Source organism: Pseudorca crassidens, chromosome 5, assembly GCF_039906515.1.
Source record: "Pseudorca crassidens isolate mPseCra1 chromosome 5, mPseCra1.hap1, whole genome shotgun sequence".
NCBI classification, from domain to species: domain Eukaryota; kingdom Metazoa; phylum Chordata; class Mammalia; order Artiodactyla; family Delphinidae; genus Pseudorca; species Pseudorca crassidens.
In genome coordinates, this window is record NC_090300.1 from 23,329,686 (window position 1) to 23,356,338 (window position 26,653).

Genomic DNA, 26,653 nt, shown 5'->3' on the forward strand with positions numbered 1-26,653 from the left:
CCAAGTCTTACTTAGCTTCATGGCCCAAGTTTCAGTGACATTAAACGGTAGACATTATACAATTGTATTTATAGATGTTGTTTATGATAATGTTTCCTGTGTCACTCAGGGAGCCGAGTTTGTCTTCTGGAAAGCCTTGACTGGTCAGCAGTTGAGTCCCCTGCTGTGTAACACCACCTCACCTTTCCAGGCGTCTTCTGCTAAAAACCCTGACTCCCTGTTGTGTTCAGTGTAAGCACTTTCTTAATGTATCAAGTGGTTCTCAAATGTCATTTGGGTCACAGTCATTGCTTGATAGTTACTTGGAGTAGAGATACTGTGACCTCAACCAAGGCCCACTGATTCATAATCTATAGTGATGAGGCCCAAGAAACCGTACTTACAAGGTGTCCAGTGTTTCTCAGGAGCAGCCAGGTTGGAGACACAGTTGCTCAAGCTTCTAGTTTCAGTTACTCCTTTTTCCTCTCTCTTCATCTCCAATCCATTAGCAGCTTTACTGCCTTCACCCTGGTGGAAGGTATGTTGGATTACCACTGTCTCTCTCCAAGACCACTATTAAACTAACTTGCCTTCCCATCAGCTCTTGTTCTCATTTAAGCTATTTTCCACCAGCTGCAGAACCAATGTTTTTAAAATGTAAATCACAAAGGTAAGACAATTAGACTCTCTTTAAGAAGGACTGGCAATGAATTGAACAAACTATATTAAAATTCATTAATTCATAATGATACTAGAATAACCCCCCTCAAAACCACCTTTGGAGGATACTGTTAAACCAGTTCCTTATTTTATATACTAACTAGTGAGTGAAGGGAGAATCAAGCATTTATCCTGCCCTTTTAATAGAAACAACCTCAGGGTAACCAAATTACTGATGAATGGAAGTATATAGAAATAGTTCAGCTAATAAATGAGAGTATCACCATTTTGCAACCCCAGCGAGATAGATCATCAATGGCAGTTAAGATCATAAGGTAACTGGAGGCTTGGAAGTACCTAACAACATATAAAGTATTGCCCCCCCCCAAAAAATTACACCTTAATCTGACTGGCCCTCTAAATCAGTTTATAAGAAATACAGAATACAAGGAAACATGTCAAATTGCAATCAGTGAAGTGAAGAATGTGGGAGACAGGACAAATAATCTGGTTTCTTCAGTAAATAAATTGCAAGGCAACAACAAACAAGAAGGGAGGGTTAGGAAACACGACGGAATCAGAGATATATATCAACCAATTGCACTGTATGGGCCTTACTTGGATCTTAATAAGATCAAAGTGGAAATAAAACACAAAGTAAGGGAGGACATTTGGAATTAATAGTTTCTTGGTGAGATAATTTTCTGAAGTCCTTATGTTTTAAAGATATATATGGGAATGTGAAATTTTTAATCTGGGATTTGCTTCCAAATAGTCTAGTACGGGAAGAGTTGGTGGGGATACAGATGAAACAGTTGTTGAAATTGGGTGATGGGGGTTCTTTATTCTATTCTGCTTACCTTTGTATGTCTCTATAGGTCCCCGTTAATAAAAAGTTAAATATAAATTACATTAATAAAACTTCAATCAATTGCTGTTGAATTTAAAGTAAAATCCAAAGCCCATACCTTCACCTATGAAGCCACTGCATACATACCTCTCCATCCTGTTTTATAAGCCTTTATTTCCACCAAGTTCTCACCTGCTTGCACAATTTCCTTTGAAGGGAATATTCTTCCTTCTCCTCACTCCCTTTTGGCTACCTCAGAGCCTCTCTTTCTGGCTTAACCATCATCTTGCAGGAGGTCTTTCCCGACTGCCCTAAAGGTGGACTTTCCCTGTTGTCAGTGTACTTTATTTAGCATAATTTGCAATTATATATGTTCATTTCTCTTTCAGTCTGTTTTCTACTAGAATATAAGGAACTATATCTGTCTTGTACACTCCTATATTTCTAATGTCCATCATAGGTGTGATATGGTCAGTACTTAAGTGCTTGTTCAGTGAATTCTTGTGTTGTCTGTCTTAAATATATATGTCAACTCAAATTGTGTTTGATGTGAAACTAAGATGACTGAATTAATGCTTTGGTAGATGTAATTTCTGGAATAAGCTCAAGTATTTCCTTGAAATCAGATACATCTTTATGACCATTGAGACTGTGAAAGCAACCGAGGGCTGAAATGAACTTTAAAATTAGGCACAAATAGATTGTCCAGAAATACAGACTCTATTTGTACGACTTGCAGATTACACTGTAATGAATTTAATTTCCGTTTAGCCAGGTTCTTCTATGCATTGGATTCTCACTGGAAGAGTTTAGCTCATACCTCTCAGTGCAGAGACTCTTGGGTCAGGAGTATCTTGAGGGTCTTTGTACCATGGCACCTGACACGCAGAGGCACTTAAATCTCTGGTAGTGCTTCACGTACTTTGAAGATCACAGCAACTCATTTTCCACAGTCCAAATAATCGTAGCTTATTTTATCTTCAGAAATCATTTGTCATTTAACAGTTTACAATTTTAGGTAAGTCCTCAGGTTCTTCTTAAGCTCTTCTGGTAGCCAGCCTCCAAGGTGCCCACACCCGCCCCGCCCCCCCCCCCCCCCCCGCATCCATTCTTGCCCTCCAGGTTTCCATACCCTGTATATTCATTCACACCCTTATTGAATAGGGCTGACCTGTGTAACCAATAGGCTATTGTGGAAATAAAGGAAGGTGATCTTGAAGGTTAAAAGCCACCGCGGCTTCTGGCCAGTTAAACCTCTAAAGTTTCTTGTCATGGTCTCTCTTGCTTTCTTCAACAGAATGACTTCTGATTACTCACTTCAGTTTTAAAACGACATTTTAGATCATACCCTTCACCAGCTTGCCATCCTTGCAACCTAGAATCACCTGTACATTGAATAAACATGCTTTATACTCCTATCATTCTAAGCCGTGGATAAAAATGCTAGAAGACGTTGGGTCTGGTACTGATTGTAACAGTCCTGAAAGATTATCGAGTATGTTTAGAGACTGACAATGAACCTATGACGATTTTAAGGTTACAATACTCTAAAATGTGAATACCCACTTCATACAGAAATGTGGGTGACAGATTAATTTGATCTTCCTTTCCTCCATCTATTAGATCAGATCCATCACCATCACTGGAGAACACTAGATGCAGATATCTCTTGATATCTAGAAACCAACTTTTAAAGCATGTATTTCAGTGTCAAGTTTTACACTGGTTCTTAAAACACAAATTCTACAAATTCTGAAAAATTCCCTAATACTTTTTTTTCAAGGGGAGTGGGTGCCCTTAATTGAATTAGACAACCAAGATATGTCAAGAAATCTTTATTTTTCATACAAGGTGCCACTGTAGGTAACCATCACACTGCTGTTTTCAGATATACAGAACTGAACGAAAGCATTTTAGCATGCCGCCTTACTGTACATAGAAAACTGGTGAACATCTTCAGACACTAAGACTAGGAAATAAAATGGGTTAACACCATTTGTTGATAAGCTTATGAGTCACTCAGCAGTGTTCTTATAGGCTGTCTTTACCTGAAAGCAGAATTACAATCACTCTGGCAGCGTCTGGGCGATTCTAAAATGCAGGTCTAGTGAAGGGTACAACAAGCAAGCAAGAGACAGGTGCTGTGTCCCAATCTGAAGGGAGACTGATTTGGAGCCTGGCTTGGCACATTTTAAGAGTTGATAACAGCCGTCTTAACCGCTTAAGATTTGAGTGTCCCTTACCACGTACGTTGGCAATCGGCATAACTGAGAATTTCTGAAATACAAGCTGAGGGTTAAAAAGCAGAACTGTCCTTCATATCACAGAATTGCTACTTAACTTTTGCCCAGCTCTCACCAGTTGTCCTGCAAGACCCCCCACCCACATCTGATGGATTTTAATGAAAGCCTCTAACAACTGTAACAGACCTTTCTTAACCCAGCTCTAGATACTAAGTATCGGAAACAAGTGCCTGTGAAGTGGATGTGTCCACGGAAAAGGGCAGTGTTTCTACTGGAGGTAAGTGTCCAGCTTCCTCTTGATGTTGTCAAAGGAATCTGCTCCCATATAATCAGCCTGGCCCTGTTCCCACCGCTCCTTCCGTTCTTCTGAGGATACAAAAGGCTGTGCCGTAGCCGGGATCTCCCCAAGGGACAGCTGTGATACGGCTGATGAGACATTTTCCTAGAAAGGGGAGAATAATCAGAGACTCCTTTAGAGCTGAAAGACCATCTTAAAGAATGCAATAAACTGAAGAAGGTGAGAAGAACCAGGATGAATTATCATGCAAGGTAGCAAAAACTGAAAAGTATTACATGAAACAAAACAAGACACAGAAATACAAGGATCATGATATTTTTCCTAACAAAATGAAGACTTCTTGACTCGGTGAAAACATAGGGAGAACAAATTAATTGGGTAGGGTTAATGTTTAAGTTCTGCATACCTTTCTACAGAAGCCACAAGAGAAAGCCAGTGTATAGACCAAGTCTGAAAGCTGCAACAGTTCATTAGAAAGTGTAAGATGGATGGACAAGGGAACACAGTCTCACGGTAAGTTCTTGATCTGTGTGGGCTCAGAAAGGTTGAGAACTTAAACGAAATGATACCTCAGAAGCTACACTTCAGAAAGAACCTAAGCAGAGAGCCGCACCACATACACAGCTGTCACATTATAAAAGCGAGAGCTAAACGGTCTGAGCCATACACCATATTTATCTTCCTGTTCAAGCTTATTACCAAGTAGTATCTATTCCTGCAGCTTCTGTTACTTTGCTTAGTTTTGATTACGTCTTCATTTCCCATCTTCACCTTCCCTTGATTCATAACCCTCAGTCCTTGGGTTGTGGAAGGAACAAGGTAAATGTGCAGGAAATGGAGCAAACCTACTCTGCATTAAATTCGATTCTCATTACATACAGGTAGGCAATTAAATTCAGTAGTATCATAAAAGAACATCAAAGTTATCCTTCAGAAAGCTCTCAGGTGCGATAGTACTGGAAATCGTAGAGAAAAAGGAAGGCAAATGAATACATACAGGTATTGTTTTTAACAGAGAAAATGGTAGAACAAAATGTTTGAGTAGCTGTTTTTGTTGCTATATAGATGTGTAGGTATAAGTATATATGTATTTAAATATCCCGGAATTCCAAGGTATTTGGGTAGATTCCACGGGATTATATTATAGCCGAGGCAACGTTAAGTCCTTCCCTTGGATTAGTCCTGCCTCTGCCTTCCACATGCCACCGGAATGATACCAGGAGCCTCTTGCAGAGTCCTCTGCTCACAGTGCTTTCATAAGGACAGCCGTCTCTCAGACCTGGATGGGAGTCCCAGTTCTGCTACTGACTAGTCTGCTACATAACTAAGGGAAGGGATGTTAACTCCTTTAAGCCTCAGTTAATTTTAATATATAAAAAGGGGATATTAACAAAAATAATACTTACTTGACAGAGTGCTTATAAGGGTTAAATAAGAATAGATATCTTAAGCACTTACTATGTACCTGGCAATGTTCCAAGTACTGTGTAAGTATTATTTCCTGGTCCATATAAAGCAATTAGTGTAAGAATGTAAGTGTTAGTTCTTTTTCCCTTTCTCCTTTTTATATTTTGGCACAAGTGCTCATAAGTGAAATGGCTAAAATCTATACCATAGCAAAGAGAAGGATCTCTTATAACCTTATCATCTCTTATAATTATACCAAGGTAATTAACTGATCTATTAAGACTTGATTATAATTTACCCATTCAGTTTTATTCTTTTTTTTTTTTCTTTTGCGGTACGCGGGCCTCTCACTGTTGTGGCCCCTCCCGTTGCGGAGCACAGGCTCCGGACAAGCAGGCTCAGCGGCCATGGCTCACGGGCCCAGCCGCTCCACGGCATGTGGGATCTTCCTGGACCGGGGCACTAACCCGTGTCCCTTGCATCGGCAGGCGGACTCTCAACCACTGCGCCACCAGGGAAGCCCAGTTTTATTCTTTATATCTTAATATGCAACATAAAAGTTTAATTTCTCATCCTCTTCCAATTCTTCCAAAAGAACAAACCTCAGAGGAAGACCTTTAAAGTCAGAATTGTTACTGTAAATGTTAATGTCATCTTCCTCTTACAGAGAGATTTATTTTTCAAGATCCAATATAACCAGAGGAGTAAAACATGGCAAATCAAAATAATCCTAGAAAAGTATTTGCTGTATGTTCATGTTATTGTAATTTTCACTTGGAATATATTCTTCTACACGATGGCAAAAATAAAATAGGTATATTTAAATACTTGCAGTTTCTAAAACATGAAATGGGGGGTTCTTTGTTTTTGTAAACCACTATTTTTTGGGGAATAATCTTACAATCTTAGGACAATGGGCTAAGAATTTTATAGTTATAACATACGGATATATATATAGATAGATAGATACAGATATTATATATAGATCTATCTATCCATCTAAACCTCTAAAAACCTTTCCTTTGCTCCCAGGTCTACTGAAATTTGCCACAAAATCTACTTCTCTAATCTTTGCTGGTAATATTTCTCCACTCTAAGATGGACATCGTTTTCTTTCCACAAAGTCTTACTTTATCTCTTTGTTCAAAATACCACTAAATATTCCATCTCTACCATTATACCAAATTTTAAAAAATACAGCATCAAATTACCTGAAGGAAAAAAACAGAACCTACCACGTGTACGTATGAGCGGGTGTCTTTGACAAGGCCAAACTGCTGAAGCAGAGGTAAAACGCTGGTCGTGAAGATGTCCCACCACAGGTTGAGAAACTCTGGATGAGTCACAGTGGGATCGTGGGGCTCACTTCTGACACTTTTTGTTTGAGGATCGTAAGTATAATTCCACGGTTTGATTCGTCCTAGGAAATGCACAACTTTGGCATTTGCACCAAATCTGCCAAGTGAGCACAAGTTGAAGCAGTTAGTGGATTCTGAGCACTGACAGTTCACCTTCCATCCGGCAGCAGTGGCTGGAAAAAAGGTGGAGCTCACTGGAACAATTTTAGACTTCTAAAATTATTCAGTTATATGTTAAGTATACAGAAAATCCCAAAGTCGCAGTGGATCAGTGCAACAACCCAACGCTGATTTACCGTGGATAGCAGAGGTACAGCCACTTGTTAAACCATTTGATAGTACCTAGTAAAACTGAAAATGCTCATACTGTACAACCTAGAAGGAAGCTCAGCTCCTAGGCACATATCCTACAGAAACTCTTACACGTGTGCAGCAGGAAACATAATCAAAATGTTCACAGCAGTAGCACTCTCTGAAATAGTCGTAAACTGGAAACAACTGAAGTGACTACACTTTAGATTACTGTTCAGCAAGTGTTCGTGCCTTTTCCCAGTCTCCACAGGGGGAGTACACTTTCCTGCCTGACTGATATTTGCATGTCTGCATGACTTGCTTTCACCAATGAAATGTGGGCAGAGTGACAGGGTGCCTTAAAATAGCATTGCTTGTTTCTGCTCAGCCTCCCTGAGAAGCTACAACTTCTGCCAGCGGAAGAATGTACCCTGGGTAGCCTGCTGGTTCCAGAAGAATGAGACAGTCACAACAGATGTGGATCAAACCTGTGGCCTGGCTCCAAACTCAGCTGAGATGATCAGAGCTGTCCCAGACCACTCAATAACATATGAGCAAGAAATACATGCTGACTGTTGAATGTCACTGAAATTCGATGGTTATCCATTCTGTTTTTGTTTTAAGGACAACTTCTGGTATATTCATATCATAGAATACAATATAGCAGTGAAAATGAATGAACTGGAGCTACCCAGATCACATAGCAAAAGGATGACTTTTCAAAATATGCTGAAAAAAAGAAATTATACAAATTCAAATAGAAACACATACATATGAATCTACTTACATAAGGACAAAACAAAACAAAAAAGTACTGTTTAAAGAGTAGAAAACTGTAATCAATGTAAATCTCATGATATTGGTTATATTGGGAGGAAAGGGGAAGCTGTGATGAGAAAGACGAAAAGGGGCTTCAAAGATACTGGTTATGTTCCAATCCTTAACTTGGGTGGTGAATGTGTTTTAAAAACTAAACATTTTTGTATATCCTCTTATATATACATTATATTTCACTAAATACACAACACACTTTTTATATTATCTCATAATATAAAAAAAAGTAAGACTTAAGAATGGTCCTGTTCTGGCTGGGAGGAAATCTATACATGTGAAACGAAATAATGATAAAGGTGAATACAAGTGCCAAAAGGAAGATGGGAACAGTGAGTGCCCTAAGAATTCAGAAGCAAGGAGGTCACTGAAAGCTCAGGTCAGTGGGGCAGGAGGTGCTGAGATAGTGGATGTGACTTAAGATTTGTCCAACAGATAGGAGCTGGGTAGCTGGTGCTAATACAGGGAATTGTAGGCAGGGGGATGCAGGTATCAGGTGAGCAGGTGTGTACCAGACCAAGTGTCCTCCAATTAAAGCCGAAGAGGAAGCTTTGATAGGGAAAGGTAAAATGGGACAGATCCCTGGGTGTTGGGCTCAAGTGTCAGATTTTAAGTGGAGTTATCCTATAGGCAGCCGAAATATTTGAGCATGACGTACAGTTCAAAATGCAAACTCTATTCATGTAACTCTCAGCTTCTAAAGGTTTTTTTTGTTTTGTTTTTAATGTCACAGACCTGTTATATAGCTATCATTATCTGACAGTTTACTATGTTTGGGGCCCAAATTCTTTGAGGACACATTTGGGAATAATCGTCCTGCCAGGTAAATTTTACTAATGTGTTAAATGGAGACTCCTAGAGGCTAAGTGAGTTGCCCAGAGCCATAAGGCTACTTAGTGGCAGAGATGGGATTCGGCAGTTTTGCCCCTCTCTTAAACCTAAGCTCTTACCATCCTACCATGCTGCTACTCCAAAACCATGCAAGAAGAAGAGAGCTTACTGTAAATTTCCTCCTAAGGATAACTAACTATCCTCCAGTGCATTTCTTTTGAAGATGAAGTGGACACCTGATATCCCCAAGCTTACTCTCCATGTTATACACGTGGTATATTTTACATGCACACACTTGTGCACATATACACACAAGAACTCTCAATGTTATCCTTAAAAGGATACCTCATAATGCTCAAATCTGTGCACAGAGAGGGCTGTCAATTCAATAAGCAACTGTTACGTGTAAGGCACTATACTGTGGTCAGCGTGCGACCCTAAGAGGCTTTATCCAAACACGGAGATGAGTCATCTACATAAAAATAAGAAACAGTAGCACAAGCAAGGCAACAAGTCGGGGCCAGCAGGGCAGTGCTGACATTAAGGGCTATGGACATGTCGAAGCAATTACTGCAGGTGGAGGTTTTCAGGAGAGGCTTCAGACGAGGCTGAGGAAGATGAGCAGGATTAAGAGACGTGCCTTCAGCAAATGTTCTAATGGTGATGGGGGGACCCATCCCAGAGACCTGATACCTGCGCGCTGGTGGGGCGGGGGCGTGGGCGGGGACAACAGGCACTGCCTCATCCTAGTGGTACACGGAAGCCTAAAACCAGAATAGAGCACATGTGAAAGAGGAGGTGCCCCTTCCACCTCCTCAGACACCCACTCCTCCTGCCCTGACTTCCCTGCCTGGAGCAACAACACTTGTTTGCGTCTCCTTTATTAACTGACCAGTAAGTCTCAAGCCATGACCTGCCGAGCCTAATTTAAACATCACACACACAGTCATTACATGAGAGCCATGAGAGGTAGCAACACTAAGATAAAAGATGAATATAGTGGGCTTCCCTGGTGGCGCAGTGGTTGAGAGTCCGCCTGCCGATGCAGGGGACACGGGTTCGTGCCCCGGTCCGGGAGGATCCCACATGCTGCGGAGCGGCTGGACCCGTGAGCCATGGCCGCTGGGCCTGCGCGTCCGGGGCCTGTGCTCCGCAGCGGGAGAGGCCACAACGGTGAGAGGCCCGCGTAAAAGATGAATACAGCATGAACTTGATTCCTTTCCAGCCCACTCTCCCGAGAGTTCACATCTGCTGAAGCAGTGGTCATCGGAATAGCTAACACTCACACGTGCCAGGCACTGGTTAACGTCTGCCTCGTTCACCTCAGTTAATCTCCAGAAACAACTGTGCGAGGACACCAAGGCAGGAAGAAGTTAACTTGTCTAGGATCATGTGGCTGGTGAGTGACAAGGCTGGGATTCCACCCAAGCCGTCTGGCTCCAGAGCCAAGGTTCTCATCCACAGCTAGGCTGTACTTGTAAGACACTCCCAGAATCATACGGACATCACCTGAGAGCGTCATTTGTTCCTCCACGGATTAACTCCCTGCCTACAGACGGTCAATATCAAAGTTGGAAATGAGCCCTGGAAACACCCCCAGTATAGTCAAGGACAGAGCAGCAGAAAGTAATTAATAGGAAAGAAAGCTACAAAGCAAGCAACTTAGCACTGTCTGAAGACGGTTCTCAGAGGGATACAGTTTGCACAAAGTTTAGGGGGAAAGGGGGGAAACAAGAGCAAGAAACAGACGGTGGTGCTTCTTAGGACCCACAATTGGACTGTGCTGGGCAGCGTCTAAGGGCCTTCCCAGAGTGAACGCAGAGGAAGGGCACAACGGTCCAATCCACAGAAGAATGCCACTGCAAAGCGGCCAACACGCCTGCACCGCAAGATGGCCCAGTCTCTGCGGGAGGCGGAAGCGCACACCTCAGCCTCTGGCTCTGTCTGTGCCCCGAGGTGGCTCAGGGGCCTCTGCCACCTCCCTGGGTACTGGCCTCGTGCCGGGCGGATTCCTCCCCACGTGGCCCATGGCCTTCTCCTCGCATGTCAACAGGAACACCACTGCGGACGGTCCACACCCTGCACTTCACTGTGGCTCAGGCCTGGGTTCTACTTTCATGAATCCATGATGCCTAAGTGCTTCTCTAATGCTAAATCACTGTCACCTTCTGTGGCCAGGGGAAGGACCCCCTTTCTCAAAATTACCTTCTTTACCTATTCCACCCTAACAACGTGAAAAATTCTATCCACTGGACAGTCCTTTCATCAACCCAGCAGTCTTGAAGTTTTTTTTTTTTTTTAACATCTTTATCGGAGTATAATTGCTTTACAATGGTGTGTTAGTTTCTGCTTTATAACAAAGTGAATCAGTTATACATATACATATGTCCCCATATCTCTTCCCTCTTGCGTCTCCCTCCCTCCCACCCTCCCTATCCCACCCCTCTAGGTGGTCACAAAGCACCGAGCTGATCTCCCTGTGCTATGCGGCTGCTTCCCACTAGCTATCTATTTTACATTTGGTAGTGTATATATATGTCCATGCCGCTCTCTCACTTTGTCACAGCTTACCCTTCCCCCTCCCCATGTCCTCAAGTCCATTCTCTAGTAGGTCTGTGTCTTTATTCCCATCTTGCCCCTAGGTTCTTCATGACCTTTTTTCTTTTTTCTTAGATTCCATATATATGTGTTAGCATAAGTCTGTTAGAGGTAGGAACTGAGATCTCAAAGGGTTCTAAATGTGGGTAGAACTGCCCTTTCTGCTCAAAGGCGAGGAATTCCTTGGGTGCCAGTAAGATGGGGGGAGGGTGGGAAGGGTTAAGAGGTGAGCAGAGGCAGGCTGCACGGTGTGAGGTACCTTCCCAACAGCTCCCCAAATGCCAGCAACAAAACAAATTGCAAAATGCACAGGGTGAGAGGTTTCTTGAGAAAATGACTGGGGCCAGGGTACTGAGGGGCAGACCAGGAAGAGCCTGAGGATTCAGGAGGCTGACGGCAGAGAGATACGCGAGGGAGTCAGGAAGATGCTGGGGCTTACAGGCTTCATATGTCACGGGTTCAGGCTACGGTCAGCCCTATTTCTGCACAGTAAGGAACAGGAACCTGTTTTTTAGGTCCTGAGGGCGTTACTCGAACCTAAGTTGCCATCTACCTGACAGATCTACGGGAATGAACAGGGGTGGGAGAAAAACAAGTTTCAGAGCAAGGACGCTTTATGAGAAGAGCAGACCTGGTGAGTCACTGCATGTGAAGGTTCTGGTCAGCCCAAGGGCCCTTTGAGGGGGGGAAGAAAGGCAGCTGCTGAGTGGGAACCACGGAGCTCAGACAGAAAGGTAGGAGGAAGGTAAGACAGAAGAGAGATGCAGCACTGCTGGTGCGACCCCTCCCTGGGAAACACGGCAGCCATGCCAAACATCCTCTGCCCATTTCAGTGACTCACGTTCTCTGACCCGCGGCCACTCACTCTCGTACCTCCTCGGCTGCTGTGCAAAAGGCAGTCACCCAGTAGGGTGCTCCTGGTAACCACCTAAGACTGCCCTGGGCTCCATACAAGGGGCAGCCCTATTAGGCCTAACACTGGCCGCCACAGGTGAAGGTTTATGAGTTAAACAGTTTATCTAACTACGCTCTCACTATACAAACAGAATGGTGTTTATTTACACAACCAAGGAGCCTGAACGTCCTTCTCCACTAGCTTTCGTAATAAAACTCTTTGTTTGCCAAAAAGAGGAGCAAAAGGTCTTAGTTTTTGCATCTAGAGTTTCCATTAACCTAGATATGGATTTCATGTAATTATTTTTGTCACAATCATGTTCCCTGAGGAATGTTTTTCAAAATCACTTTCTATCATTTCAATCAATTTATTCTTCAGTCATTTATGAAAAATACAAAATAACCAGGTCAAAATGAAATAAGTAAGAGCACAGGTCATAAGTAAAAGAGAAAATTACTTCTTGCTTAAAAGAATAATTTAGCCTAAAATGCAAACCGGGGTGGGGCTGTTTCTTAGAGAAGGGTAACCCAGGATATGACTCTGGTGGTATCTCTCTCTCTCACCAAAGGTACGACAGTCAGAACTTATGTCACCTTTTTAGTCAAAAGCAAAGCGGCCGATGAACTAGAAGGGGAAATGCTGATGTCAGAAGATTAAGTTCGACTGACCTCAACTCTCAGCAAGGATAACTAGAAGATTCACTGACTCACTGCCTGATTTATCCACCGAATTGTACCAGCCAGGAAAAAAAAAGTCGGGTACATATCACAATTGTCTCTAACTTACTAAGAGCCATTCATTCTGACCCACTAATGGGGATTTGTCTCAGCTTGCATACGTCTCTTAAAATAAGTGTTCTAATTTTAACTTGATAGAATCTCAAAAGTGACGTCCAGATCACAAGACATAGTTTGAACCCAAGCCAGCAATAATAGTGCTTATGTTAGCCGTTAAAATAATCCCTGTGACCTGGCGTTACCAAAAGATCAGATAGAATTTTCATGACTAGTTTAGCAGTTGAGAAATGGGGCCGGTAACGTGTGGATGAGACTACAGAACCGGTCAGAGCAGAAAAGGAACTAATCCACGACAGTGCACACAGGAGCAATTTTAGTTCTCAGGAAGCTCTCTGTGTGCAATGTTCAATCAGGTAACAAGGAAGAGAGACGCAGCACTGCGGGTGCGACCCCTCCCTGGGAGACACGGCAGCCATGCCAAACATCCTCTGCCCATTTCAGTGACTCACGTTCTCTGACCCGCGGCCACTCGCTCTCGTACCTTCGCAGGCTCCCTCTTATACACGAACCTTTCCCCACAGCCAATCAGCCACCTCTCCTCTCTCACCAAAAAATTCCTCCTCTTACCCACTCACAGTCTAAACCAAGAGTCATAAACCCAAGTGCCCAAGGGGTGGGCTGGTCATGCAGAGAGTGGACCTGGTGAGGGGGGTCCATGGGGCAAGTGCTTTTCCTATCAGCAGAAGACAGCTGCTACCTAGCAGCAAACCACGGTGGCCTCCAGGGACCCACCCGGTTTCTCCTTGCCTTTCAAGCTAAATAACCCTCCCAACTGTGTCCTGGAAATCACAAAAACAACAGTACTCAAACCCAGACTTTAATAACCTCAACTTGGACCTAGTCAACTATGCCAACCTACCAGGTTGGCCTCTAGTCACAAAGTAGCAGGGAAAGCCTCATGATGCCAGGCCACTAGGAAGACTTTCCTAGGGGGAGTGTGTCATTCTTAGTCTCTCTGGGCTGACGGCTCGCTCATTCATTCATTCAATCATTCAGCCAAAAAAATACAGCCACTTACCTGCATCTGTGCCCACACAACCACCGTAGCTCTTATCTGAAGCCAAGCTCTCCACTTGTGCACTAGGACGCATCCCCTTTCACCTGGTCGAGGACGTCACTCAGCAAGTTTCCCTCCAGATTTCTGCATTATTAGTGCTCTCTCCCTCCCTCCTTGATCATTCCCATCAATACAACAAACATGCTGTAACTTCTCCCATCTTTAAAAAAACACCCCCATCCCACCCCCTCTCTCTTGATCCTACCCCCCCATCCAGCTACCAACCCACTTCCCTTCTCCCTTTTTTTTTTTGTAGTACACGGGCCTCTCACTGTTGTGGCCTCTCCCGTTGCGGAGCACAGGCTCCGGGCATGCAGGCTCAGCGGCCATGGCTCACAGGCCTAGCCGCTCCGCGGCATGTGGGATCCTCCCAGACCGGGGCACGAACCCGTGTCCCTTGCATCGGCAGGTAGACGCTCAACCACTGCACCACCAGGGAAGCCCCCTTCTCCCTTTTAAAGAAGATGCTTCAGAAGAGTTCCGATTCTCCATTCTCTGGGACCTGCTGCAATCAGGCTTTGTCCTCCACCACTCCACCAGGAATGCCCCTGCCCAAGTCACTGGTGACCTCCACATCCTAGGTCCAGGGCCACCTTTCAGCTGTCCTCTTACCTGACCTATCCCAGCATCTGACACAGAGGGATCGCTTCCCCTTCCTGAAACGTTTTCTTGCCTGGCTTGTGCAACACCTCACTTTGCTGGGTTTCCTCCTGCCTTGCTGTTCTCGGGCTCTTGTTCCTGGTTGCTTCACATTTTCCTGTCCCAGGGCTCAGTCTCCAGGACTCTTTTCTATCATAACCACTCTCTTGGTTATATCATCTTGTCTCCGGCTATAAATATCACTTATATGCTGACACTTCCATAGCTATGTCTCACCCAGTCTCTCTCCTGAACTCCCAACTCCTGTAGCTACTTACCTCTTCCACGTTTTCACCAGGATGTTTAATACGCACCTCAAACTTAATACACCTGATACGTCTCTGGTCAGTCCCTGCCCCTGCAAACCTGCTTTGCTCACAATCTTCCTCATCTCAGGAAACGGCGGCTCCTTTATTCCACCTGCTTAGGTCCCATACTTGTAACAATCATCTTTGACATTCTTCTCCCACATCCCACCAAAGGTCTGATTTTTCAAAAGAGCTTGGAAATCTGCATTTCATGTGAAATTGCCTCATTTTTAAGCATTAACAACTGAGAAAAGAAAGAAAGAAAATTATATGCAAGGAAAACAAAATATATCTGTGGGACAAATAGAGTCTGTGGCCCACCAGCTTGAGACCTCTGAGGAGGGTGCGTCTTCCACTCCATTCCCACCTTTTTCCCCTCCCACGAGCTCCCTCTCCTGCTGAGACGGCATTTCTCGAGCCGACTCCTGCCCATGAGATGTCACTCCTCGTGCCCTCTGTGCCTATTGTCAGACCAGCCCCTGAAGGCTGGGATGGCTCTGACGTGGAAGCTTTCCCCTTCGGGATGAAGACCCAGGTCGGGCAGCAGAATAGGCAGCATCAGTAAGATGTGAGGACAGACGATCTGATACATGCTTAGAAGTGAAGTCAGAATGAACCGACGGCCATGCTGAGAAATGGGGCGCCTGGGGCCTGACAAGCATCACTAACACCCAGGAAGGAGAAAGAAGACATCCATGAAACCACAGACTCGATTCTTCAACACTCAAACCACGATGGGACGCAATCAACCTGCATTTGCCAGGTTGATGAGACTACAACGTCCTCGTTCATCTTTGTGGTCCTCAGTGAGCAGAATGTGAGGCATCCTCTACAGGCTTCAGGTGGAAGGAACAGTGACTGGACCAACAAATGGCTGAAAAACTAAAAGCTACACAGACTACAACTCCTCAGGGCTTTAGGTGAAGACGTAGGAGCGTGAAAAGATATGAACACAGAAAATGTGTGGCTTCAATGACAATAGTCCCAAAGAGAGATAAGCCAACGGTGTCTCAGGGACCAAGGAAAAGCAATCAAATCAGAAATACACAAGAACAGCAGAAGTGAGGACACGAAAGGTTCCATTTTGCTGTTGGAAAATACTGATTTTAAAGAGGTTTGATAAGGTCTAGTGAATAAGCCACCTTCCTGGGAAAGAAATAATAGACATGAATATCCTCAGAAATGTTTAAAGCAGTAAACAAATGGAAAAAATATAGTTTGGGTTTCTAGATCTAGTTTCTGAGATTCTACCAAGCCAGGTCTCAGATCATATTTAAACTCAAGTAAAAGAGTAAGTTAAGGGGCTTCCCTGGTGGCGCAGTGGTTGACAGTCCGCCTGCCGATGCAGGGGACGCGGGTTCATGCCCCGGTCCGGGAAGATCCCACATGCCGCGGAGCGGCTGGGCCCGTGAGCCATGGCCGCTGAGCCTGCGCGTCCGGAGCCTGTGCTCTGCAACGGGAGAGGCCACAACAGTGAGAGGCCCGCGTACCGCAAAATAAATAAATAAATAAAAAAAATTAAAAAGTAAGTTAAAATATTTATTTGGAAATTATTTGGTAAATCAAGCTTTGTAGTCAATCAATTTGACCAATTAATTTGTATGGCTGTTTGACGCAATACCAGAGAATTCTTTACCTTTGCTTTAGGCCCATTTATATAGCATGATATGACATAAACAGCTTTTTATGTGGATTTAACAGAAAGTAAAAACGGAACTAAATGGCTGATTTTAGAAAGACTAATGAGATTCTGCCTAACATCATGCACAAGCCAAATTCTATGCTACATGGATAAAACAGGCCCTCCAGATGGAGAAAACATAAAGAAATGAATATTAACTAAGAAGCTGCTATTTCCCAAACATTATGCTAGGCGCTTTCCGAAATATGACTTCATTAAGAAATGCAGTTATGAGCTTGTTTCTCAATGCATATATTACAAATTAACTGAAAAGTCACTAAGCCAAGCATTTTAGTTCTCAAATTAGGCTGTGTTAAACAGGATCTTCTATGACAGAAAATATTACTAATTTTGTTTTTCAGAAGCTATGTTTGAGTATCCACTCAAAGTGCTAAAACTAATAAGTGTGTTTTCCTTCGTGTTTTGTTCTGTCCAAGTGGTACGTAGAGAAAGGCTTTAGATATGCTACATCCGCAGCTCCAATTCATGCTAAATTCGATTCCTGTCAGGCCATCCTTTAGCAGAAACTTCAGGTAACAGCAAGAGGCTACGCCGGTCTAAGGTATCCAAGGAGCTAAGATTCTGGGGCATCTAAATACTGTCCTGGTGATCTCATGGCACATGGCTGCTAAAAGCTGGTGGGGCAAATTCTCGACTCCGTCCGCGAAGCCTCTAAACCACTCCTTGGTCTCGTTCTACCTGCCACCACCTGTGCTATCCTGGGGAAGGCCAGGACACCACAGAGCCACTCGGTCCTGGAGGCCACCAAGGTTACCCTGAGCATCACAGTGGGACTGTGAATTCACGCTGAGGTCCCAGCAGTGCACAGGGCTCTTGGTTAGGTAGCCATGGCAGCCCAAATGTCCATGACCGTCTACTTCAGCTTAAAATTTTTGGTGAACTTGAATTTTATGTTAACTTGAAACAAAAAAGAAACGTAACTGTCTGCCTTTTCAGCCCTTCCCAATTGTATGAGAAATGTAAGGAAAAATGTCTCTGGAGACAGATATCTGCAAGAAAAACAAAAGGATTCTTTGGCAAAGGGAAGGGAAAATGAGTTCTGTGATGTCGTTTCCGCATTCCTAAACAGGCAGCAGTGGGGTGAGGCCAAGGCATCGCTTTGAGAAGCTTCATCCCCAAACTGTAAGAGCTGACACCCCCCAGGGCGAGCTGCACAGAGGCAGCGTTAACTCCCGTCAGGCCACACACCAGCAGACGTGTAGCTAATGCTGGAGCTGCTCCTAACCTCCCAGTGCGTCATCCACGCCACGGTTATATGGCAGTACACCAAGCAGATTTCCAAAATTCGCACTCACTTCCTGAACCAGGAAGAAGAAACCGTCCTAACCATTTTGCTGGGAAATTCACTTAGAGGATACAGAAACAACTGGGTTCCTGAGAGAGGGGGCCGAGGTTCCAGCAAATAAGTCTATCTTGCCCCCAAATAACTTAACTCTGCTCCACCTGCTTCTTGTTCTTTGTCAAAAGAAAATAAATGCAAGCAGGGTCTGTGCAAACCAGGCTATCACTAAAGGGACAGTATGTTCCACTTTGGTAGTAAGGTGAACGTCAGAGGGAGTCCCAATGAACCATAGGGGAAATGGGGCCACGTTACATGAAAAACACGAATCTTTAAACTCTATGTCCACGCCGTTTGGGAGCTGAGCCCAACGGGGGGGTGTCAGATTCACGTCTCCCCAGCATAGTTGTCTCAGCACACAGGCTCACCGGGCAGACTTGAGTGGCATGAGGGGTAGAAATGCTCACACCACTAATGAGTCTATCTCCTCTGCACGCTCACCATTTTGCTGACTCAGCTGAATCTAGTCAATTAAATTAAGCGACTGCCCTCTTATAGACTAATTCAGTTCTAGAAGGTCAAGCTACCACGGTCTGCAGGCAGGCTGTTCAAACTGGCAGGGTTAGTTACGAGGCAATAAGGATCATAAAGAATTTCACGCCCAGAGAGACTATTATACTTAGTGAAGTAAATCAGACAGAGAAAAACAAATACTCTATGTTATCACTCATATGTGGACTCTAAAAAAATAATACAAATGAATCTATATCCAAAAGAGAAACAGACCCACAGACACAGAAAACAAACTCATGGCTACCAAAGGGGAAAGGGGAGGTGGAGGGACAAATAGGAATTTAGGATTAACAGATACAAACTACTACACATCAAAAAGATTAGCAACAAGGATATACTGTACAGCACAGGGGATCATACTATCTTGTAATAACCTACATTGGAATACAATCTGCAAAAAAAGTAACTGAATCACTCTGCTGTACATCTGAAACTGAAAAAAAAAAGAAAAAAAGAGTCAGGCCACACTTCCAAGCAAGACAGGCTTGTACTTTAGAAGGCCGAGGACCAGAGGAGAAAATAATGCTTCTCCTATATTCCATCCCATGATAGTGAATCCCGTTCTGTTTGCTTTACACAGACCACAGCTGGTATGTTTGAGAGTCTGCCTGTTTTGTGTTGGAAAGGGAAGAGAATCAAGAGTCTGTAACATGTCAGAGACATATGCCAAGACAACAGGGAGGGAGGAGAGAACACAGGATACTTGTCCTCTTTATCCGGGGGACGTTGACAGAGTCTACCCACAAAAGAACTGAAAAAGAAACATTTCTGCCACAGAAAGCCAGGCATGCTCGTTAACAGTGGGGCAAGGCTTCTAGAGGGGACTTTGGATAATGAAATAGGAGGAGTGAGAGGCCCTTTGCTTTCTGCTCACTCAGCCGTGTGCCCATGCGGGATGGAGATCAGAGAGCCCAGCCCCACTCAGCGAAGAGCGTCGCTGCTCACGGCTGTGTCTCAGGATCCATCTGACAGCTTGGCCTCCGCTCACGAAACCTGAATCATCTTCTTGGTTCCACACAAATGAGTCAAAGGCTAAAGGACAGGGCCCAGGCCCTCACCGTGAGACAAGCGCTGTTACTAGGCTCTATCAGTTGCTGAATTAGAAATGCACCAGGAACGGTGCAAAATAAGCATGCTGCCCAAAACATACGTCCACCGAGCATTTTGTGTGTATGAACTCACTCCACCCTGACAGCCCAACGAGGAAGGGACTATTTCCCGCCTCATTCTGCACGCCAGCAGACCTGAGGCCCAGAACCTAAGCCACACGGTAGGGAAATGGCAGGGTGAGGACGCGTGTCCTGCCTCTCTGGCTGAGGGCTCACCCGTATTGCTAGACCACCTTCCGAACAGAGAGGACCCGTCACTTGCTACCTACTAAGGGTAGGCCAGGCTCTCTTTTTACCTCTTCACATGAATGCCTCACAATCACCTCTGGAGGACACTGAGGCAGAGGGCTGAGCAGCAAAGCCCAAGGTCCACTACACTGCAAGTTCAGGAACTAGTGAGCACCCAGGAAGTGGCTTCTCCAGGATGTCAAGTGAGGCAGTCCAGCTCCACAGGCCCTGCTACTGACCTTGACACCACACGGCTGCTAGCATCTTGTGTCATCTGCACCACAACCACGGAGGGAGCTGTTCACACCCTCCTCTGACAGAGCTGAGGCTCAGCAGGTGGTATGAGGCAGAGGCTGAGTTTGTCAGCAGTCAGTGTTCTTTTTTTTTTTGTGGTACGCGGGCCTCTCACTGTCGTGGCCTCTCCCGTTGCGGAGCACAGGCTCTGGACGCGCAGGCTCAGCGGCCATGGCTCACGGGCGCAGCCGCTCCGCGGCATGTGAGATCTTCCCAGACTGGGGCACGAACCCGTGTCCCCTGCATTGGCAGGCGGACTCTCAACCACTGCGCCACCAGGGAAGCCCCCAGTCAGTGTTCTTGATCACGACACACAGATGATTCATCAGAGGGCCAGGCCCCCCAGGAACCGAGTGGAAACTTTTCCCACGGGCAGCTAAGTGCCCTCTGGGTTACTCCGAACATAAAGTGATGAATAACATCAAGGCCTCCTCCTATTACAGCCAAGTTTCTTCCAAGAAAAAAAGACTTCCCCCAAAGCATTCACCTGTTATTGCCCAAAGAATGACAAGGCACCCCAAAAATCTTAAACCCTACCCCCTTGCCCTCACCAGCCCCCAAGACAGTTAAACCCTTTGCACTTACGCTTTAAATGCTGGGAGGTAGGAGTATATAGAAACGCTGCTTAGGTTATAAATAAATGGCAGGTGTTTTCTGATATCTGCTGTTGCCCAGCTGCCAAAAAACGTGTTCAGTAAACCCTGGTCCCCACCTGGAAGAAAAAAATGCATTACAGTCACATACTTCAAGGACGGGTCAACAATTTTATAGGAATACATAACTGGACCTTTACAAACAGGTACTAATTCCTTTTTTTTTTTTTTTTTTGGCCACACCGCACAGCTTGTGGGATTTTAGTTCCCTGATCAGGGGCTGAACTGGGCCCTCAGCAGTGAGAACACGGACTCCTAACCACTGGACTGCCAGAGAATTCCCACTAATTCTATTTTTAAAATAATAAATTCCGTGTTAGACCTCCTAAGGATATTTTAGCGGGTGGCCATTTCCCTAAGTTAATTCATTAACTGAACAAATATTGGTTGAGCAGCTACTATGTGCCAGACACTGCACCAGGCGCCAGACAGTCAACCGTGAACAGCGACACGGTCATCATGTCTATGACTGTCTGGGTGGAGTGGGGGTGGGAGGCACTGCTATCAGCGAATCAAGAGTCAACAACACCATCGCACACGGGGATGAGGGCAGTGAAGGAGAGTACCGGCTGCTACGAGGCACGTGCAAGTGGCCTGAGGCCAGGTCTAATGGGCCGGGAAGGCTTCCACAAGGAAGCTGTATTTCGGCCGAGATCTGAGGGGGACACAGGAGGGCTTGACAAATGCAGGTGGAGAGAAGGAGGGCCGACGGTGCTCCAGGCAGAACACACAGCACCACAGACCTGAGGTGGGCAGGACATGCAGCTACAGAAGGAAGACCTGGAAGGCGGCCTGGGTGAGTGGACTGCAGAGCAGGGCGGGGGTCGCCTGGCACCAGGCGAGTCTCTGAGAGGCAGGCACCGACTAGACCACACTGGGCTCGGATTTTAGACTTCATCCCCAGTTAAAGATTTTAGACTTTATGTTAAGAGCAATGGGACAGAAAAAGAAGTCAAAAGCAAAAGAGGGCCAACTGGGATAACTCAGTTTGGGATAAACTCGAACTGTTTCTGGAGCCCCCAGCGTCGACGGAAGGCTGACGGACGGCAGGCCACGTCACCCCAGCACACCCTCCTGCTGCCGACCACGCCTCCGGGCAGGTGGAGGTCAGTCCTCACTGGGCCAGGGTCAGGGTCGGCCACTAGCACACTGCACAGTGCTTGCTCAGACCTGGGGGAAAGTGAGGGCCACGGCCATGCATTCAAAAGAATTAAAAACAATAAAAACCAAAACAGCTAAGTATCTGACCTAAATCATAACTATACAAGTAACCAAACAGTCACCAAGCCATCTGAAAACACATTCCCCCACGTAGCCCACGTGCTTCCCGTCTTAGGCTTACGAGATTTCAGGAAACACGCCCAGAACCAGTCTCCTGTGCAGCGGAACAACAGCTCGGGATTGTGGGTGTGTGTATGTGTGTGTACATGTGTGTAGGGGGGCGGGTGACAGGCAAGGAGAACCCTGCTCTTTCAAAGTATGAGGCTGGTATACTGCACAGTTACTTCCCTCCTTGGTCTGCTCTGCCCTGAGACCTAGTTTCCTTTCTAAACATACAGCAGGTCCAACTGGCTGTCATTATTATTTGGTTTTTCTTGGTTTTGAAAGAGACTTTAAAAATCTGGAGAAGTATTTAGTGTTTGGAACTAAGCAGTAAGATTGGGGCATTAGGTTTAAAGTCCAAATGTACCTTACCTATCCTCTGTGTAGCCCATCCTTTCCAAATACCCTCGATCAACTCTATGGATCAAAGGCATTCACTGAACAAATGTCCATGGGGTGACCCTTCTGTATGAGGAGGCTCTGACAGGTCCACATTCCTCAAGGGACAAATAGCTCAACAGAGGATCAAGGTTTCACCCTTGAAAATTCTGAAGGACAATAAGGATGGCATCAGGATATGCTTTACTTGTTCAGCTACACAGAAGATTTTAGCTACACAGACAAATTAACGTATTTTGAGACATAAAATTTTAAGCCAAAACACGATACCACTCATCAGAGGCTGACTTTGGATCCTATGAAGTCCCCCAGATGTGGGCACAGACACTGATGGCTGAGGTACAGAAGCCTAAAGCCTTACTATAACAATTTCCTTTTATACATAAACATCAAAATAATGGTTGCGGTACTCTTCATAGCAGCTTTATAGGTAATATTGCAAAATTGGAAAGAGCCGAAGCGTCCCTCCACAGGTTTATGAGTGTGACACCTCCGTACAACTGAATATTACTCAGCAATAAGGAGGCACAGATCATCGATACCGCAGCAACTTACACGGATCTCAAGAGAATTACGCTGAGTGAAAAACTCCCTTCCTGCAAGCTTACATACTGTTATGATCCCATCTGTACAACATCCTTCACATGACCATATTATGAAGACAGAGAACAGATCTGTGGTTGCCAGCAGTGAGGGAGGGGGAGAGGGAGAGTAGAGGCCACGGCTACAAAAGGGTAGCAAGAGGGACCCCTGTGACGGAACAGTTCTGTACCTTGATGGTGGTGGTGGTCACACCAATCTACACATGTGAAAAAATTGCATGGAAAACATATACACACACACAGACACCAATGAATACATGTAAAATTGGTGAAGTCTGAATACGATTGGTGGGCTCTATCAATGTGTCAATTCCTGTTGTGGAATTACAGTTATACAAGATGTTACCACTGGGGGAAACTGGGTGAAGGGTATATGGGGTCTCTCTATACTGTTTTTTACAACTGCATTGTAAATCTACAATTCTCTCAAAATAAAAAGTTTCTTTAAAAGTCTGAGGATTAATGTAGCTAAAATGCAAAATACCATCAAGAACTGTTAGTCATTAGATTCTAGATTCCACAGGGACAGAGATTATGGCTCTTTTTGCTTACCACTGTAATTCTAGCAGGTAGCAGAATGCCTTACAAATGGGTAAGTTATGTGTAGAATGAATGCAAGAGCCGTGAAGATGTTTGTTAACAGCAGAAAAGTTGAAAACTTTAATATTCCACCACAGAGGAATGGTTAGTACACTGTGATACTCATCACTCCCTGAATATTATTCAGCCATTAAAACCAGTGGTTTTAAAGACCATGAGTCCACTGCATAATATACAGATATACAATGACATATAACATGATTGTAACTAAGAACATAAACATTCCTACTAGAAGAAAATGACAGTAATTGTGTGAGGGGACTGGTGATAACAGATGTGCCCTCCCCCTGACTTTTCCTTAATATTGTTATGTTATTTTTGTAATTCTAAAATATTAATAATACAATTGGGGCAAGAATGAGAATTGTGCCAAGACCGTTTCTTTCCAAACATTTGCACTTATTTATTTTCATTATGAAATATATTATCAAAAGAAAAATGTAAGTGTAGGTTACAAAGCATACTAATAATAACACTACACATCCCCAATAGCCAACTAAAAAACTCAAACATTACCAATACTGGTTAAATTCTCTGTGCGGGCTCCCTAATCCCATCTCAGAGCCCCCCACCCCAGAAGTAACTACTTATCATGAATTTTGTTTGTAATTATCTTGATTTCCTTTATCACATGTGTGTATCTCCAGACAATATATGTATTTCCACTTGTTTTTGAACTTTGTAAAACTGGGCATCATATATGTATTTTTTTCTACTACTTGTTTTTTCCTGCCACATTTTAAAGACCTTTTGAAAATGAAGCATTTCCACTTAAAATGACCACCGACCTCATGTAATGCAGTGAAGAAATCTAATTCCATGACGTTGGAATAGTAGCTGTAAAGCAGAACTTCCCAGTCTGACAGGGTGAGCCTGAGAAACAGGAGTCAGAGCTGTTGATCCCTCAGAGCCCCTGGCTGGCCAGCCTGTTCCCTTTGACCCTCAGGTACCCTACAAATACCATCAGTCCCTCGGCCGTGTGCCACGGCAGGGCTGAGTGGCACTGGTAGGACAGGAAACAAGCAAGAAGTGGAAGAGGCAGGGCAGGAGACGTGTGCATCCACGGTACACGTTCCACTGGCAAACCCTTCAACACTCAACAAGGACCCTGCCTCTACAGGGCACAGAACATACAGACCATGAAACTTCCGTGGCCACTGACCTCATCATTATGTGACTACGAAGGGTCACCATTTAGCCAAAAATTGTGGATTAAAAATAGAATTAAACACCACCTAGAAGTCTGTGGCTTCTTAAATAATGTTTAAATTCAGCATTCTAACCATCTTTTTCCAAATACACAAGTCTACATCTCAAAGTCAGGCAAAACAACCTTTTCGTTTCACTAAAAACAATCTGTGTGGTGTTATCAATATCCTCTCTTTAAAAGTCCCTGAATTAGAGCACAGTTTAAAGCAGAATGCAAATCTAAGCACATCTGTGCTACAACACATACAAGGATGTCATGAAGGCTGCTGCGTTTTCACTACGAAAACCCCAGGACTTTTGCCCAGTACATTCTGGTCAGGCTTCCAGAGGCAGCTTTATTTATTGTGACAGGTTAAGACACTTTTAATCTCAATCAGCTCAGAAGCAACAAGCATGATAGCAGACATGCCAGCAGCTGTGATCCAGCAGGCAAGGGTGTGGCAACACAGGTGAGAGACAGATAGGAAATGGAACAAGAGACACACGGCACCTGTTTTGCAACCAAAAGCTAATATCAGATTCCATATCTTCCTTCCCCCTGGCTGGCCAAGAGCCAGTAATAACCTTACAACCACCCGGTATTTTCCAGGTCTTTTGACCAGAGTCATGAACTTGGTAAACATGGACATATCACAGTATTTATCAGAAACGGTGGCCATTATTTTATGAGACAGAAATGGAGTTGAGTGCTGTTTTTTAAATTTGTGCACTTGTTCAATGCTTATGTAGTCTGTGTGCTTTTCCACAGTTTGTTGGCAGCTGGCTTGCCTACTGTGGATAGCAGGGAGGGTGGGTCAACTTTGGTTTAAACATGAACCCTAGTTTCTCAGCCCCAAGGAAATGGTCCCCTCAAAGTAAAGTTTAGGATCCAGGAGCAGGGGAATCACCTGGGAGCCTGCTAGAAATGCAGAATGGTAAGCCCCACCCCAGACCTACAGAATCGGAATCCGCATTTGAATCCCCAGGTGATGTGTTTGCATATTAAACTCTGAGTAGCACTGGTCTAGAGTCTTTTAGAGAATGACTCCTTTTTTATTTGATTATATCAGAGAATATAACTCTCAGAAATGTCATTTATACAGAAAATGTCTGAGGATATAGAAATTAGGTGTAGGCATGATAGGATGATGAATAAGACAGGTTCCAGCTCTCAAATGGTTCTCAATCTAATCAGGGGGTAGAGGAACATAAACCAAGCAAAAGTAATTTAAAGCAAAATGTGCTTAATACTATAAGAGAGGTATAGACAAGCGCCGAAATGAAAATGTGACTCACACCTTAACACTGACTTCCTATAATATGCTGGGCAAGTATCATCACTGCGGCCTCCAGACAGCATGCCAAGTCTACTAAGTTACAGTTCGTGAACGGTCCAGCGCTTGGGGGTATTTCCACGAGGTTTACTAAGGATCATCGGATTAAGCCCAGGTGCCTCATGGGTATCCAGGTACTTGGAGCTCTGGTCTCAGCATCACTGCATCTCACTGGCCTCAATCCATTTAAGCCAAGAACAACTGATTTATTTTACCATTTCATGTTACAGCTTTTGTTTCTCACCTTTAAAAATATAGATTTTAATAATCAAGCTATTAAATAATAATATAGATGCAAGGGAACACTTATTTGTGGTTTAAATTTCA

At 44.4% G+C, this 26,653-nt stretch overlaps 1 protein-coding gene across 3 annotated transcripts in view; it reads right to left on the reverse strand.

Moving 5' to 3' along the window:
- Window positions 1–3,309: 3,309 nt before the first annotated feature.
- Window positions 3,310–26,653, reverse strand: part of GYG1 (glycogenin 1) — a 38,186-nt gene continuing 14,842 nt past the window's right edge. For 2 of the 3 annotated variants that reach the window (XM_067737545.1, XM_067737547.1), the window contains exons 5-8: window positions 20,813–20,939; window positions 6,673–6,892; window positions 4,437–4,487; window positions 3,310–4,174 (exon numbers count right to left, since the gene is read on the reverse strand). In XM_067737545.1, coding sequence (XP_067593646.1) covers window positions 4,001–4,174; window positions 4,437–4,487; window positions 6,673–6,892; window positions 20,813–20,939 — 572 coding nt within the window. In that variant the 3' untranslated portion in view covers window positions 3,310–4,000. The remainder of the gene's footprint in view (window positions 4,175–4,436; window positions 4,488–6,672; window positions 6,893–20,812; window positions 20,940–26,653) is intronic. The other variant, XM_067737546.1, reaches the window with a different exon arrangement.